General features: G+C 44.9%; 1 protein-coding gene across 1 annotated transcript; it reads left to right on the forward strand.

The window, feature by feature from the left end:
* Positions 1-3,333: 3,333 nt before the first annotated feature.
* LOC121329088 (leukocyte cell-derived chemotaxin-2-like) lies at positions 3,334-4,498 on the forward strand. The gene is made up of 3 exons (XM_041274453.1): positions 3,334-3,569; positions 3,797-3,945; positions 4,263-4,498. Exons 1-3 carry the CDS (start codon positions 3,334-3,336, stop codon positions 4,421-4,423), a joined length of 546 nt encoding a protein of 181 aa, XP_041130387.1. The 3' UTR covers positions 4,424-4,498.
* The last annotated feature ends 14,066 nt before the right edge of the window (positions 4,499-18,564 follow it).

The following is an 18,564-nucleotide window of genomic DNA, read 5'->3' on the forward strand; positions in this document are numbered from 1 at the left end:
ATAAGGCTATGTTGCAGTGTTTACCTGTGTATCTGAAAACTGTCTTTGGTAAGCAAAAACATTCATTTTCATTAGAGTATTAAAATACGTTTTCATATTTACAGTAGCCGACTTGCAGACACTTTCAGGAGTGGAGAGAATGATAAACAATGTAAAGAAAAAACTTCCAAAGCATTCATAATCTGGCACTACAAATAGTGTTCTGAAAGGTGGCATTTGTTCAAACTGTCGAAGGAAGTATTCTGTCTGAAGCGTCACATGCAGATATCAAATTCTCACAAAACGGTGGTGCGTTAAAACAGACAGTATTCTACGAAAATATTTTGCCACAAGTTCTATTCCCTCTCCTTCCTTGACCATTTCCATGAAGCAATTTGTATTATCCCCTCAGCTCTTCCATTCCCCCTGCCTGATCTTCAATTCAGCGATCTGATATTTAATTAAATTCATCCCTTAGCAATCTCCTCCCATCCCCTCAAGATTTCATGGCCATTGCCCCTGCTCCATCTACTCACTCCTCCTACACAACTAGTTGATTTGCCTTCACAAACTTTCTGCGCGCAAAATCGGATTTGCCCCGCACGCGCCACCCTGCATTTCATTTTGTCTTTCTTTGGTCACACAAATCTACCCCTCACAAATTATTGAAGGCTACCTGGTTCAAACGTTGGTTCCTTCAGCTCATTTGTTCCCCTGCCTATTCCTCAGTTCAGTGATCAGTTATTCAATTTAATTCATTCCTGCACAATATTCCCACCTCCTCGTCTGCATGCTCGCTGCCCTCTTCAGTGTCATAAGAACATAAGAAAGTTTACAAACGAGAGGAGGCCATTCGGCCCATCTTGCTCGTTTGGTTGTTAGTAGCTTATTGATCCCAGAATCTCATCAAGCAGCTTCTTGAAGGATGCCAGGGTGTCAGCTTCAACAACATTACTAGTTAACATTACTAAATATTAGTTTAGGGGATTCTAATTGAGTTTGTGTTAGAGAGGATATGTTCCTGGAGTGGGACCCTCCTTGTAGCGGAATGTGTCCAGCTGGTCCATTATATTAAAAGCAGTGTAATACAGATTGTAATACAAAACACAAATGAAAAAAGTGATACAAAAGCATGGTTTTAATTGTAAAAAGGTAAAAGCTAGTTTGTAGAAATTGGTCAATTAAATTAGTTATATAAAATTATAAAACTGGAATAATTGTCTTTTATTTTTAAAGGACTGTGACGGAAAGATGAGTTCTGGTGATGAATCTTCCTCCCGACCTGTGAGGGCGCTAAAGAACGGGAGGAGAAGCATCTGGAAGGGCTGGCCTGACAGTTCGTTTCCGGGACCGGGAAGTGGGTCAGCCTGGAAAGAAGCGAGACTCTGTTGTAAGACCGTATTGATTTGAAAGGTAAACGAGAGGCAGCTGCAACCGTTTATCTCGATATCATGTGGGATTACATATAGGGGCCAGGGTAACGCTGATCTTCTCCTTCTTTGGGTTAAACGAGTGGAGAGAGAAGGAGCTCTCAGAGTGGATTGTGTTCGTGTTTTGTATTGTTGTGTCTGTCCGTGTAACTGTCTGTTTTTGTATTCAGCACTAGACAGTTAACACACATCTCCGGAGCTGTTGAAAGGAGAGCACTATCCGGAGCACCACTGCACGTTTTCGATCACCCAGGACTGGTGACTGTACCGTTGTTTTTGTTCAGGACTGTGCCCTTGTTTTCATTATCCCCGTGCTTTACACATTGTTGTGTATTGCCGGGGATTTATTATTTTTTGACGGTCGCCAGACCTGGAAAAGAGCAATAAAGCACTTATTCACTGAATCACTGTTGTCTGTTCATCACTCCTGCACCGCATCACCGCGACATCTGTTCCCCTTACCAAGCACTTTGCCACAAGGACAAAAAGAAAATGTAAACCCTCTTCAAACAGTAGAAGAAAACCTAATGATGAATCAATTAATGAATTTATATGTGTGTGTGTGTGTGTGTGTGTGTGTGTGTGTGTGCGTGTGCGTGGGCGTGGGCGTGGGTGAGCATGTATGTGTATGTGCATGTGCGTGGGTGAGCTCTGGTTATCGCCATGAGTAGACCAGGATAAACACATCTTTAAAGATAGGGATTAGTTTAGGGGATTCTAATTGAGTTTGTGTTAGAGAGGATATGTTCCTGGAGTGGGACCCTCCCTGTAGCGGAAGGAGCGCTTATTCGTCGTTTGTAGGCCAGCTTCAGTTTGATAGTTGTGTTTTACTGTGTTTTGTTTTGCATTACTGTAAATAGATGTAAATGAAACTTGTGTGTCTGAGTGGTGTGTCGCCCTCAACCTCCAGTCTCTCTCCTCTCTGTTAGCGGATACTCACGTCCAGTGACGTGACAGGGAAACAAACAGTAAATAACAATGCTTGTAAGTAATACAGCATCGTGTATTACTTACATTTATAATCCCTGGGCTGGTCCCAATATAATAGTCCTGTTATTGTATCCCCACATTAAACACAAAACACATTCACAAGTCTGTTTAGAGTGTGAATTAGTGATTGTGGTGCATACAGTTTACAGTGATACGAGTGAAGTGCTGAACCGGGTTTGTGCCTGCCTCTGGCGACAGCTCTGGAACGTGTTAGCCTTCTAGTGATTACAAACACAGACGATTACTAACAGACTCAAACAAACAAAACACTCACAGATATTCTGTAACAATACACTTTCACTGTCCTTCTGGTTCTTACTCACTACAAACCATGGGAAGGAACAGATTATGATTCTCCAGGGGGATAGCTGATACCTCTTAGCTGATCTGTTAGACAAACCCAATAGTCAGGTGCTAGCTGGGGAGGAGGGGGCGAACTCTGGCACACAGAGGCCGGACGTAATGGATTGAGGTAAGATATAAATCCTTTCCTTGCCGATCATTGGACGTATTATTTATCGAAGGACAAATAAGATACTAGCTATTCGACTGATGGTTTTGATCTGGTATCCAAAGCACCTAATATGTGCTTGATGTTTATGTGATTTGATCTGAGGTGGAAATGAGTTCCCTGCCTGAACCACTGCTTTGCTTCATTTCTATCAACAAAAATTCAGAAAAAAGCCTTATTCGGATGTAAAGTGAAAGTGGACAACTTAGACAACTAGTTTTAACTTTCTTTCTGAATATTGCTACTTGATTAACCAGAAGGCTAAAGTCAGAAATACTAAAAGAAACTTAAGAAATTCAATGACAAGCATTTCAAGTGTTGTTTTATAATGTCTTCACAGAAAGAGACTTCTAGTCAAAATGCTTGTCCTTGAAAGTCTCTTGTAGTATTTCTAACTTCAGTACTGCTGAGTGTTTACCAGCTATGGAAGCTGAACCAGGCCCCTGCTGGAGCTGTTGCTGCAGGTGTGCTTTGAGATTTGTTTCGAGGGCTGATGTTCTGGTTTTCTGGGTGTTTTCACAGAGTTTGGTGTCTTGTGCCAAGGCTACACGAAGAATATTGCAAGAGCCTGTGACAAGTTGGGATGTGGACACTGTGGAGCTAGACGGCAAAATAAAAGAGAACAAGACCCTTATTAATATTAATGAGCCATTTATCAGGTTAACTTGATTCATTTTGGACAAGATGCCCTTCAGAGATAATAGTCACTGTCAGCAGTTAATGCCCCACCATAAATGCACCAATCATACAGCCGGATGACTAAATCTCATTGCTCTTTCACCACCTTGCCTGAATCTTTGGGCTTCTTTGTCATTGTGTGTGCCAGTATTTCCATGCACTTATATGTTCTTAGTGTTGCTGCTTCTCTCTGTCCTTTACCCCACAGCTCAGGGGGTCGTTCCCATGGAGGAGTTGCTGTTAAGTGCTCAGATGGCTCTGCTGTTTACGCCCCGTTTGATGGTAAACTTGTTGGCAGGATCAGCCCCTACGGCAACGGAAACAAGATCGATAATGGCTTCAAGCTCATTGGCAATGGTAACAGCTATTCTGGCCTATCAACAAAGCACACTGGGTGTAAAAACCCCACTTACAAACTCTTATACAATCTGAACACGGTATTTACTGCACTGTTTCCACACATGCTTTTCCAATGGTTACGCGATGCATAGTTTTACTGTGGCTTGCCTTGTTTGTTAAGAAGTTCCCATACCTTGATATTCTTTACTGCTTCCCTATGCTTTGACATGCTTTCACTGTGCTTTATTATGCTTTGTTATGCTTTTACCATGGTCAGCTTTTATAAGACCACGCATCGCAGTGACTCTAACAATGCTTTCTCCTTCCATCTGTAGGGTTGTGCATGATGCTCTTCTATAGTAAGCCTAATAAATACACAAGAAATGTGAAGAAAGGACAGAGGATTGGGACTCTGCTCCCCATGCAGACTGCCTACCCAGGCATCACCTCTCACATCCAGATGTGTGACCGCTCTAATCTCACCTGTTACCTGTGAAACCGGACGACCCCCAGCCCTGCTCGTTTCCACTCTGGCTGATGAGTTACCTCTTTGCAAATTCACTGTCTAATTTGTGTTAAAAAAAATTTAAAAAATACAATTTAATGCAATAAATGCGAATCAATATTGCTCTTAACAATAAAGCATTTTGATCTAAATGTATAGCATCTTTTTTTTTTCTCCAAATCTACGTATGTAAACTATGCATATGTACCATATGTACATTGTGCACGCTGTTTGCAGTGAATTTGCCAGTCATACCACCAGACATTCTTACCACCCTCCAATAGCAGGAGCGCCTGCTCTGCTTCAGCTTCCAAATGCATCCCACATATCCTTTATTTGACACACATATTTAATGTCAAATCTGTTTTTATACTACTTGCTACTACCACATTGCATGGCTCTGGTACAGCAATTGAAATAAGTGCCCTCTTAGAAGTGCCGGGACCACAAACTTCCTGTTTTTAAATATGCTATAAAAAGAAAACAAGACATTTTCCAATAAATGTTTCTACAGATTTTTACAGAATTTTCAAAACCTATAGAAAGATCAATATGAAAATGTTCTTTATATGCTAGCTTGCGCAGTTCCGGGGGGCCGTGGAGCTGGGAGCCCCTAATTTCCTGTGAATTAGTACTGATCATGATATTCTTAATCAGCTGAAAACTCTGCTCCAGCCGATTACTGACTCTCAGCTAGAGCACTGGCACTCTAGACTCCCAGGAACCCTCTGTGGTTCAGCATTGACACTCTAGACTCCCAGGAACCCTCTGTGGTTCAGCATTGGCACTCTAGACTCCCAGGAACCCTCTGTGGTTCATCATTGGCACTCTAGACTCCCAGGAACCCTCTGTGGTTCATCATTGGCACTCTAGACTCCCAGGAACCCTCTGTGGTTCAGCACTGGCACTCTAGACTCCCAGGAACCCTCTGTGGTTCATCATTGGCACTCTAGACTCCCAGGAACCCTCTGTGGTTCATCATTGGCACTCTAGACTCCCAGGAACCCTCTGTGGTTCAGCATTGACACTCTAGACTCCCAGGAACCCTCTGTGGTTCAGCATTGACACTCTAGACTCCCAGGAACCCTCTGTGGTTCAGCATTGACACTCCAGACTGACTTACAGTACTTCAGGTTCCTGATCTCCACTGTGTAGGATGTGCCAGCTGCATGTCTGGATGCAGACTCCCAACGCAGAACAGTGTAAGAGTTCTCTGAAAGCAATTTGAGATTGGAAGGAGAGAACAGCCAACCTGATGAGAGATGCAGGCAACAATCAAAATGCCAAACACGACTGGATCACCCATGAATACACTCTATTCCCTGTGTGCTCCCAATTTCATCCTTTGAAGATCATATCCACTAATTTCAGCAGTATAGTTCAGAGCTCTGGACAATGAAATTGCTTTTTGAGGGACTTCACGTTGCTGCAGTTGACAGCAGGCAAATTAGCGCAGTAGCTCTGGGGGAAGTGGCATGACACTATGGTTTAAAAGAAGAGCTATTTGTGTCACTCTAGTGAGAATTAATAGGTGCAGTCAATGACTTTTATTGACGCCACGAGAGCGAACCAGGAAGAACAGCAGCTGACACAGTGTGCAGGTACAGTATGTTATAAGATGCATAGATGTCACACTGACAGGCTGAGAGTTAGGTTGGCAGCAAGGTTTTTTCAGAGAGTAAACATTTCCGAGGAATCTCATTCCACATGCACTGGGAATACAGGCAGAGCAGGAGAAACAGCAATCTTGAGAGAATCATTCGCTTCCCAATAAATCAACAGACATTTCAAACCTGTTCTCTACCACAGTTGGGTTAGACTTATTATTGACACACTGACTGAGGTAGAACTTAATTCCTGCAATCTTTTCAAAACAAGTCATGTTTTTTCAAGTTCCACTTTGAAGAGTCGCTTGTCTAGGGTTGTGTGTTCAGTGAGTGGAAAAAGGGATTGGGGACGGAGGTAACAATAATCATAGTAATAGTTAAAATATCAGCTCACCATGTTTGTCTGCGTAGTCCGTTTTGTTTGTCTCTTTATTTTGGCGAAAGAGGCGTGTCCTGTGTTTTTGCTTCTCTTTGAAACCTTTTATTTTCTGTTTGTTCATTATTAAATGCTGAGCGAAAGCAATCGCTCAGCTTCACCAAACTCCACCTCTCTGTTTATTTTGTGCTGTTTTGTGTTTCTGGTCTGATGTCACCCACTGCAGCCATCTTTGTGACACTATTTCACCTCCATTAATACAGAAACCCCTTCAGATGAGGATCCTGGAATGTCCAAGGTGGCAATTCCACTGCCATTAATACAGAAACCCATTCAGATGAGGATCCTGGAGTGAGCAGCGTGACTATTCCACTGCCATTAATACAGAAACCCCTTCAGATGAGGATCCTGGAATGAGCAGGGTGACTATTCCACTGCCATTAATACAGAAACCCCTTCAGATGAGGATCCTGGAATGAGCAGGGTGGCTATTCCACTGCCATTAATACAGAAACCCCTTCAGATGAGGATCCTGGAATGAGCAGGGTGACTATTCCACTGCCATTAATACAGAAACCCCTTCAGATGAGGATCCTGGAATGAGCAGGGTGACTATTCCACTGCCATTAATACAGAAACCCCTTCAGATGAGTATCCTGGAGCGAGCAGGGTGACTATTCCACTGCCATTAATACAGAAACCCCTTCAGATGAGGATCCTGGAATGAGCAGGGTGACTATTCCACTGCCATTAATACAGAAACCTCTTCAGATGAGTATCCTGGAATGAGCAGGGTGACTATTCCACTGCCATTAATACAGAAACCCCTTCAGATGAGGATCCTGGAATGAGCAGGGTGACTATTCCACTGCCATTAATACAGAAACCCCTTCAGATGAGGATCCTGGAATGAGCAGCGTGACTATTCCACTGCCATTAATACAGAAACCCCTTCAGATGAGGATCCTGGAATGAGCAGGGTGACTATTCCACTGCCATTAATACAGAAACCCCTTCAGATGAGTATCCTGGAATGAGCAGGGTGACTATTCCACTGCCATTAATACAGAAACCCCTTCAGATGAGGATCCTGGAATGAGCAGGGTGGCTATTCCACTGCCATTAATACAGAAACCCCTTCAGATGAGTATCCTGGAATGAGCAGGGTGACTATTCCACTGCCATTAATACAGAAACCCCTTCAGATGAGGATCCTGGAACGAGCAGGGTGACTATTCCACTGCCATTAATACAGAAATCCCTTCAGATGAGGATCCTGGTATGAGCAGGGTAACTATTCCAGAGCTATTAATACAGAAACCCCTTCAGATGAGCATCCTGGAATAAGCAGGGTGACTATTCCACTGCCATTAATACTGAAACCCCTTCAGATGAGGATCCTGGGGTGAGCAGGGTGGGTATTCCATTGCCATTGACACAGAAACCCCTTCAGATGAGTATCCTGGAGTGAGCAGGGTGGCTATTCCACTGCCATTAACACAGAAACCCCTTCAGATGAGTATCCTGGGGTGAGCAGGTTGGCTATTCCATTGCCATTAACACAGAAACCCCTTCAGATGAGGATCCTGGAATGAGCAGGGTGACTATTCCACTGCCATTAATACAGAAACCCCTTCAGATGAGTATCCTGGAATGAGCAGGGTGACTATTCCACTGCCATTAATACAGAAACCCCTTCAGATGAGGATCCTGGAATGAGCAGGGTGACTATTCCACTACCATTAATACAGAAACTTCTTCAGATGAGTATCCTGGAATGAGCAGGGTGGCTCTTCCACTGCCATTAATACAGAAACCCCTTCAGATGAGTATCCTGGAATGAGCAGGGTGACTATTCCACTGCCATTAATACAGAAACCCCTTCAGATGAGTATCCTGGAATGAGCAGGGTGACTATTCCACTGCCATTAATACAGAAACTTCTTCAGATGAGTATCCTGGAATGAGCAGGGTGGCTATTCCACTGCCATTAATACAGAAACCCCTTCAGATGAGTATCCTGGAGCGAGCAGCGTGACTATTCCACTGCCATTAATACAGAAACTTCTTCAGATGAGGATCCTGGAATGAGCAGGGTGACTATTCCACTGCCATTAATACAGAAACCCCTTCAGATGAGGATCCTGGAATAAGCAGGGTGATTATTCCACTGCCATTAATACAGAAACCCCTTCAGATGAGGATCCTGGAGCGAGCAGGGTGACTATTCCACTGCCATTAATACAGAAACCCCTTCAGATGAGGATCCTGGAATGAGCAGGGTGACTATTCCACTGCCATTAATACAGAAACCCCTTCAGATGAGGATCCTGGAATGAGCAGGGTGACTATTCCACTGCCATTAATACAGAAACCCCTTCAGATGAGGATCCTGGAATGAGCAGGGTGACTATTCCACTGCCATTAATACAGAAACCCCTTCAGATGAGGATCCTGGAATGAGCAGGGTGACTATTCCACTGCCATTAATACAGAAACCCCTTCAGATGAGTATCCTGGAATGAGCAGGGTGACTATTCCACTGCCATTAATACAGAAACCCCTTCAGATGAGGATCCTGGAATGAGCAGGGTGACTATTCCACTGCCATTAATACAGAAACCCCTTCAGATGAGTATCCTGGAATGAGCAGGGTGACTATTCCACTGCCATTAATACAGAAACCCCTTCAGATGAGTATCCTGGAATGAGCAGGGTGACTATTCCACTGCCATTAATAGAAACAGAAATTGATTCAGATGAACCCCTTCAGATGAGTATCCTGGAGCGAGCAGCGTGACTATTCCACTGCCATTCATACAGAAACTTCTTCAGATGAGTATCCTGGAATGAGCAGGGTGGCTATTCCACTGCCATTAACACAGAAACCCCTTCAGATGAGGATCCTGGAAGCGAGCAGGCGTGACTATTCCACTACCATTAATACAGAAACTTCTTCAGATGAGTATCCTGGAATGAGCAGGGTGACTATTCCACTGCCATTAATACAGAAACCCCTTCAGATGAGGATCCTGGAATGAGCAGGGTGACTATTCCACTGCCATTAATACAGAAACCCCTTCAGATGAGAGTATCCTGGAATGAGCAGGGTGACTATTCCACTGCCATTAATACAGAAACCCCTTCAGATGAGGATCCTGGAATGAGCAGGGTGACTATTCCACTGCCATTAATACAGAAACCCCTTCAGATGAGTATCCTGCAGTGAGCAGGGTGACTATTCCACTGCCATTAATACAGAAACCCCTTCAGATGAGGATCCTGGAATGAGCAGGGTGACTATTCCACTGCCATTAATACAGAAACCCCTTCAGATGAGGATCCTGGAATGAGCAGGGTGACTATTCCACTGCCATTAATACAGAAACCCCTTCAGATGAGTATCCTGGAATGAGCAGGGTGACTATTCCACTGCCATTAATACAGAAACCCCTTCAGATGAGTATCCTGGAATGAGCAGGGTGACTATTCCACTGCCATTAATACAGAAACCCCTTCAGATGAGGATCCTGGAATGAGCAGGGTGACTATTCCACTGCCATTAATACAGAAACCCCTTCAGATGAGGATCCTGGAGCGAGCAGGGTGACTATTCCACTGCCATTAATACAGAAACCCCTTCAGATGAGGATCCTGGAATGAGCAGGGTGGCTATTCCACTGGATAGGACGCACTCCAGGACCTTTCTCGTCCCACTGAATACAGGCTTATGGTAATTATGATGTCTTTGACAGAAGTCTACTCATAGGACCTTACTCGTCCCACTGAGAAGGTGACGGTCTAACATGAGTCTCTGTTGGGCAGTCTAGATACTGCATAGCATTAATCCTGGAATGAGCAGGGTGACTATTCCACTGCCATTAATACAGAAACCCCTTCAGATGAGGATCCTGGAATGAGCAGGGTGACTATTCCACTGCCATTAATACAGAAACCCCTTCAGATGAGGATCCTGGAATGAGCAGGGTGACTATTCCACTGCCATTAATACAGAAACCCCTTCAGATGAGTATCCTGGAATGAGCAGGGTGACTATTCCACTGCCATTAATACAGAAACCCCTTCAGATGAGAGGTTGGCGATCCTGGAATGAGCAGGGTGACTATTCCACTGCCATTAATACAGAAACCCCTTCAGATGAGCATCCTGGAATGAGCAGGGTGACTATTCCACTGCCATTAATACAGAAACCCCTTCAGATGAGTATCCTGGAATGAGCAGGGTGGCTTTTCCACTGCCATTAATACAGAAACCCCTTCAGATGAGGATCCTGGAATGAGCAGGGTGACTATTCCACTGCCATTAATACAGAAACCCCTTCAGATGAGTATCCTGGAATGAGCAGGGTGACTATTCCACTGCCATTAATACAGAAACCCCTTCAGATGAGGATCCTGGAATGAGCAGGGTGACTATTCCACTGCCATTAATACAGAAACCCCTTCAGATGAGGATCCTGGAATGAGCAGGGTGACTATTCCACTGCCATTAATACAGAAACCCCTTCAGATGAGTATCCTGGAATGAGCAGGGTGACTATTCCACTACCATTAATACAGAAACTTCTTCAGATGAGTATCCTGGAATGAGCAGGGTGGCTCTTCCACTGCCATTAACACAGAAACCCCTTCAGATGAGTATCCTGGAGCGAGCAGCGTGACTATTCCACTGCCATTAATACAGAAACTTCTTCAGATGAGTATCCTGGAATGAGCAGGGTGACTATTCCACTGCCATTAATACAGAAACCCCTTCAGATGAGGATCCTGGAATGAGCAGGGTGACTATTCCACTGCCATTAATACAGAAACCCCTTCAGATGAGTATCCTGGAATGAGCAGGGTGACTATTCCACTGCCATTAATACAGAAACCCCTTCAGATGAGGATCCTGGAATGAGCAGGGTGACTATTCCACTGCCATTAATACAGAAACCCCTTCAGATGAGGATCCTGGAATGAGCAGGGTGACTATTCCACTGCCATTAATACAGAAACCCCTTCAGATGAGGATCCTGGAATGAGCAGGGTGACTATTCCACTGCCATTAATACAGAAACCCCTTCAGATGAGGATCCTGGAATGAGCAGGGTGACTATTCCACTGCCATTAATACAGAAACCCCTTCAGATGAGGATCCTGGAATGAGCAGGGTGACTATTCCACTGCCATTAATACAGAAACCCCTTCAGATGAGTATCCTGGAATGAGCAGGGTGACTATTCCACTACAGAAACCCCTTCAGATGAGGATCCTGGAATGAGCAGGGTGACTATTCCACTGCCATTAATACAGAAACTCCTTCAGATGAGTATCCTGGAATAAGCAGGGTGATTATTCCACTGCCATTAATACAGAAACCCCTTCAGATGAGGATCCTGGAATGAGCAGGGTGACTATTCCACTGCCATTAATACAGAAACCCCTTCAGATGAGTATCCTGGAATGAGCAGGGTGACTATTCCACTGCCATTAATACAGAAACCCCTTCAGATGAGGATCCTGGAATGAGCAGGGTGACTATTCCACTGCCATTAATACAGAAACCCCTTCAGATGAGGATCCTGGAATGAGCAGGGTGACTATTCCACTGCCATTAATACAGAAACCCCTTCAGATGAGGATCCTGGAATGAGCAGGGTGATTATTCCACTGCCATTAATACAGAAACCCCTTCAGATGAGGATCCTGGAATGAGCAGGGTGACTATTCCACTGCCATTAATACAGAAACCCCTTCAGATGAGGATCCTGGAATGAGCAGGGTGACTATTCCACTGCCATTAATACAGAAACCCCTTCAGATGAGGATCCTGGAATGAGCAGGGTGACTATTCCACTGCCATTAATACAGAAACCCCTTCAGATGAGTATCCTGGAATGAGCAGGGTGACTATTCCACTGCCATTAATACAGAAACCCCTTCAGATGAGTATCCTGGAATGAGCAGGGTGACTATTCCACTGCCATTAATACAGAAACCCCTTCAGATGAGGATCCTGGAATGAGCAGGGTGACTATTCCACTGCCATTAATACAGAAACCCCTTCAGATGAGTATCCTGGAATGAGCAGGGTGACTATTCCACTGCCATTAATACAGAAACCCCTTCAGATGAGTATCCTGGAATGAGCAGGGTGACTATTCCACTGCCATTAATACAGAAACCCCTTCAGATGAGGATCCTGGAATGAGCAGGGTGACTATTCCACTGCCATTAATACAGAAACCCCTTCAGATGAGTATCCTGGAATGAGCAGGGTGACTATTCCACTGCCATTAATACAGAAACCCCTTCAGATGAGGATCCTGGAATGAGCAGGGTGACTATTAACGGAATGTATGGCTTTTTGGGAAGTTTACTCCTTCCCTGCCCTTAACTCGTCCCACTAATATGAGGAGCAGACGTGGGTAACAGGGCTTTGAGGAAGTCTACTCCTAGGACCCTCGCTCTCCCACTTTGGGCTGAGATATTAGGAATATTAATACAGAAACCCCTTCAGATGAGTATCCTGGAATGAGCAGGGTGACTATTCCACTGCCATTAATACAGAAACTTCTTCAGATGAGTATCCTGGAATGAGCAGGGTGACTATTCCACTGCCATTAATACAGAAACCCCTTCAGATGAGGATCCTGGAATGAGCAGGGTGACTATTCCACTGCCATTAATACAGAAACCCCTTCAGATGAGTATCCTGGAATGAGCAGGGTGACTATTCCACTGCCATTAATACAGAAACCCCTTCAGATGAGTATCCTGGAATGAGCAGGGTGACTATTCCACTGCCATTAATACAGAAACCCCTTCAGATGAGGATCCTGGAATGAGCAGGGTGACTATTCCACTGCCATTAATACAGAAACCCCTTCAGATGAGGAGCACGGATAACTGACGGTAATTACTGTCACTTTTGGGACAAGTACCTTACATCTAGGCCCTAAGCCGTGATGGCTGCACTCTTTAAGGGGAACCGGTTCATTTGGTCTTTAGGGAGTCCCACCAAAGGAAACTACTGTCTTTCCCATCTATCAATACTCCTCTCCATGATAAGGGTAGGGCTAAGTTGTCTTTGAAGAAGTCTACTCATAGGGACCTTACTCAGAAACCCCACATGATGAGGATACTGTATTTTGTGTCTTGGATAAGTCTACTCCATAGGACCAACTCGTCCACCGATAAGGTACGGAATAATGCTGTGCGGTGGCCTCCCTATCCTGGAGCGAGCAGGGTGACTATTCCACTGCCATTAATACAGAAACCCCTTCAGATGAGGATCCTGGAATGAGCAGGGTGGCTATTCCACTGCCATTAATACAGAAAACCCTTCAGATGAGTATCCTGGAATGAGCAGGGTGACTATTCCACTGCCATTAATACAGAAACCCCTTCAGATGAGTATCCTGGAGTGAGCAGGGTGACTATTCCACTGCCATTAATACAGAAACCCCTTCAGATGAGTATCCTGGAATGAGCAGGGTGGCTCTTCCACTGCCATTAACACAGAAACCCCTTCAGATGAGTATCCTGGAGCGAGCAGCGTGACTATTCCACTGCCATTAATACAGAAAACCCTTCAGATGAGGATCCTGGAAAGAGCAGGGTGACGATTCCACTGCCATTAATACAGAAACCCCTTCAGATGAGTATCCTGGAGTGAGCAGGGTGACTATTCCACTGCCATTAATACAGAAACCCCTTCAGATGAGTATCCTGGAATGAGAGCAGGGTGACTATTCCACTGCCATTAATACAGAAACCCCTTCAGATGAGTATCCTGGAATGAGCAGGGTGACTATTCCACTGCCATTAATACAGAAACCCCTTCAGATGAGGATCCTGGAATGAGCAGGGTGACTATTCCACTGCCATTAATACAGAAACCCCTTCAGATGAGGATCCTGGAATGAGCAGGGTGGTGAGCAGGGTGACTATTCCACTGCCATTAATACAGAAACCCCTTCAGATGAGGATCCTGGAATAAGCAGGGTGATTATTCCACTGCCATTAATACAGAAACTTCTTCAGATGAGTATCCTGGAATGAGCAGGGTGGCTTTTCCACTGCCATTAATACAGAAACCCCTTCAGATGAGGATCCTGGAATGAGCAGGGTGACTATTCCACTGCCATTAATACAGAAACCCCTTCAGATGAGGATCCTGGAATGAGCAGGGTGACTATTCCACTGCCATTAATACAGAAACCCCTTCAGATGAGGATCCTGGAATGAGCAGGGTGATTATTCCACTGCCATTAATACAGAAACCCCTTCAGATGAGGATCCTGGAATGAGCAGGGTGACTATTCCACTGCCATTAATACAGAAACCCCTTCAGATGAGGATCCTGGAATGAGCAGGGTGACTATTCCACTGCCATTAATACAGAAACCCCTTCAGATGAGGATCCTGGAATGAGCAGGGTGACTATTCCACTGCCATTAATACAGAAACCCCTTCAGATGAGGATCCTGGAATGAGCAGGGTGACTATTCCACTGCCATTAATACAGAAACCCCTTCAGATGAGGATCCTGGAATGAGCAGGGTGACTATTCCACTGCCATTAATACAGAAACCCCTTCAGATGAGGATCCTGGAATGAGCAGGGTGACTATTCCACTGCCATTAATACAGAAACCCCTTCAGATGAGGATCCTGGAATGAGCAGGGTGACTATTCCACTGCCATTAATACAGAAACCCCTTCAGATGAGTATCCTGGAATGAGCAGGGTGACTATTCCACTGCCATTAATACAGAAACTTCTTCAGATGAGTATCCTGGAATGAGCAGGGTGACTATTCCACTGCCATTAATACAGAAACCCCTTCAGATGAGGATCCTGGAATGAGCAGGGTGACTATTCCACTGCCATTAATACAGAAACCCCTTCAGATGAGGATCCTGGAACGAGCAGGGTGGCTATTCCATTGCCATTAATACAGAAACCCCTTCAGATGAGGATCCTGGAATGAGCAGGGTGACTATTCCACTGCCATTAATACAGAAACCCCTTCAGATGAGTATCCTGGAATGAGCAGGGTGACTATTCCACTGCCATTAATACAGAAACCCCTTCAGATGAGGATCCTGGAATGAGCAGGGTGACTATTCCACTGCCATTAATACAGAAACCCCTTCAGATGAGGATCCTGGAATGAGCAGGGTGACTATTCCACTGCCATTAATACAGAAACCCCTTCAGATGAGGATCCTGGAATGAGCAGGGTGACTATTCCACTGCCATTAATACAGAAACCCCTTCAGATGAGGATCCTGGAATGAGCAGGGTGACTATTCCACTGCCATTAATACAGAAACCCCTTCAGATGAGGATCCTGGAATGAGCAGGGTGACTATTCCACTGCCATTAATACAGAAACCCCTTCAGATGAGGATCCTGGAATGAGCAGGGTGACTATTCCACTGCCATTAATACAGAAACCCCTTCAGATGAGTATCCTGGAATGAGCAGGGTGACTATTCCACTGCCATTAATACAGAAACCCCTTCAGATGAGTATCCTGGAATGAGCAGGGTGACTATTCCACTGCCATTAATACAGAAACCCCTTCAGATGAGGATCCTGGAATGAGCAGGGTGACTATTCCACTGCCATTAATACAGAAAACCCTTCAGATGAGGATCCTGGAAAGAGCAGGGTGACGATTCCACTGCCATTAATACAGAAACCCCTTCAGATGAGGATCCTGGAATGAGCAGGGTGACTATTCCACTGCCATTAATACAGAAACCCCTTCAGATGAGGATCCTGGAATGAGCAGGGTGACTATTCCACTGCCATTAATACAGAAACCCCTTCAGATGAGGATCCTGGAATGAGCAGGGTGACTATTCCACTGCCATTAATACAGAAACCCCTTCAGATGAGTATCCTGGAATGAGCAGGGTGACTATTCCACTGCCATTAATACAGAAACCCCTTCAGATGAGTATCCTGGAATGAGCAGGGTGACTATTCCACTGCCATTAATACAGAAAACCCTTCAGATGAGGATCCTGGAATGAGCAGGGAGACTATTCCACTGCCATTAATACAGAAAACCCTTCAGATGAGGATCCTGGAAAGAGCAGGTTGACGATTCCACTGCCATTAATACAGAAAACCCTTCAGATGAGGATCCTGGAGTGAGCAGGGTGACTATTCCACTGCCATTAATACAGAAAACCCTTCAGATGAGGATCCTGGAATGAGCAGGGTGACTATTCCACTGCCATTAATACAGAAACCCCTTCAGATGAGGATCCTGGAATGAGCAGGGTGACTATTCCACTGCCATTAATACAGAAACCCCTTCAGATGAGGATCCTGGAATGAGCAGGGTGACTATTCCACTGCCATTAATACAGAAACTTCTTCAGATGAGTATCCTGGAATGAGCAGGGTGACTATTCCACTGCCATTAATACAGAAACCCCTTCAGATGAGGATCCTGGAATAAGCAGGGTGACTATTCCACTGCCATTAATACAGAAACCCCTTCAGATGAGGATCCTGGAGCGAGCAGGGTGACTATTCCACTGCCATTAATACAGAAACCCCTTCAGATGAGGATCCTGGAATGAGCAGGGTGATTATTCCACTGCCATTAATACAGAAAACCCTTCAGATGAGGATCCTGGAAAGAGCAGGGTGATTATTCCACTGCCATTAATACAGAAACCCCTTCAGATGAGTATCCTGGAATGAGCAGGGTGGCTCTTCCACTGCCATTAACACAGAAACCCCTTCAGATGAGTATCCTGGAGCGAGCAGGGTGACTATTCCACTGCCATTAATACAGAAACCCCTTCAGATGAGGATCCTGGAATGAGCAGGGTGACTATTCCACTGCCATTAATACAGAAACCCCTTCAGATGAGGATCCTGGAATGAGCAGGGTGACTATTCCACTGCCATTAATACAGAAACCCCTTCAGATGAGGATCCTGGAATGAGCAGGGTGACTATTCCACTGCCATTAATACAGAAACCCCTTCAGATGAGGATCCTGGAATGAGCAGGGTGACTATTCCACTGCCATTAATACAGAAACCCCTTCAGATGAGGATCCTGGAATGAGCAGGGTGACTATTCCACTGCCATTAATACAGAAACCCCTTCAGATGAGTATCCTGGAATGAGCAGGGTGACTATTCCACTGCCATTAATACAGAAACCCCTTCAGATGAGGATCCTGGAATGAGCAGGGTGACTATTCCACTGCCATTAATACAGAAACTTCTTCAGATGAGTATCCTGGAATGAGCAGGGTGACTATTCCACTGCCATTAATACAGAAACCCCTTCAGATGAGTATCCTGGAATGAGCAGGGTGACTATTCCACTGCCATTAATACAGAAACCCCTTCAGATGAGGATCCTGGAATGAGCAGGGTGACTATTCCACTGCCATTAATACAGAAACCCCTTCAGATGAGTATCCTGGAATGAGCAGGGTGACTATTCCACTGCCATTAATACAGAAACCCCTTCAGATGAGTATCCTGGAATGAGCAGGGTGACTATTCCCATTAATACAGAAACTGCCATTAACACAGAAACCCCTTCAGATGAGTATCCTGGAGCGAGCAGCGTGACTATTCCACTGCCATTAATACAGAAACCCCTTCAGATGAGTATCCTGGAATGAGCAGGGTGACTATTCCACTGTCATTAATACAGAAACCCCTTCAGATGAGTATCCTTGAATAAGAAGGGTGACTATTCCACTGCCCCTAATACAGAAACCCCTTCAGATGAGTATCCTGGAATGAGCAGGGTGACTATTCCTCTGCCATTAATACAGAAACCCCTTCAAATAAGTATCCTGGAGCGAGCAGGGTGACTATTCCACTGCCATTAATACAGAAACCCCTTCAGATGAGGATCCTGGAATGAGCAGGGTGACTATTCCACTACCATTAATACAGAAACCCCTTCAGATGAGATGAGAGTACCTAGCGAATGGGTGCAGTGAGAAGAGGAGGGGTCCAAGGGCAGATCCTTCAGGTACACCTGCAGAGAGGGGGCGAAGAGGAGAAAGTTACACCGGGAAACCCTGAAGGAACGTTTAGAGAGATAGTAGGAGAACCAGATTCTTCATTCAATTTTTAGAAAGCACATA

This window comes from Polyodon spathula, chromosome 1, assembly GCF_017654505.1.
Source record: "Polyodon spathula isolate WHYD16114869_AA chromosome 1, ASM1765450v1, whole genome shotgun sequence".
Classification (NCBI taxonomy): Eukaryota; Metazoa; Chordata; class Actinopteri; order Acipenseriformes; family Polyodontidae; genus Polyodon; species Polyodon spathula.

Excerpts from the sequence above, each read along its gene's own strand:
- LOC121329088 (XM_041274453.1), top strand. The coding sequence starts at position 3,334 with ATGGAAGCTGAACCAGGCCCCTGCTGGAGCTGTTGCTGCAGGTGTGCT. Across the intron at positions 3,570-3,796 it reads ATTAATGAGCCATTTATCAG|CTCAGGGGGTCGTTCCCATG; the intron begins GTTAACTTGATT and ends TTTACCCCACAG. Across the intron at positions 3,946-4,262 it reads CTTCAAGCTCATTGGCAATG|GGTTGTGCATGATGCTCTTC; the intron begins GTAACAGCTATT and ends TTCCATCTGTAG.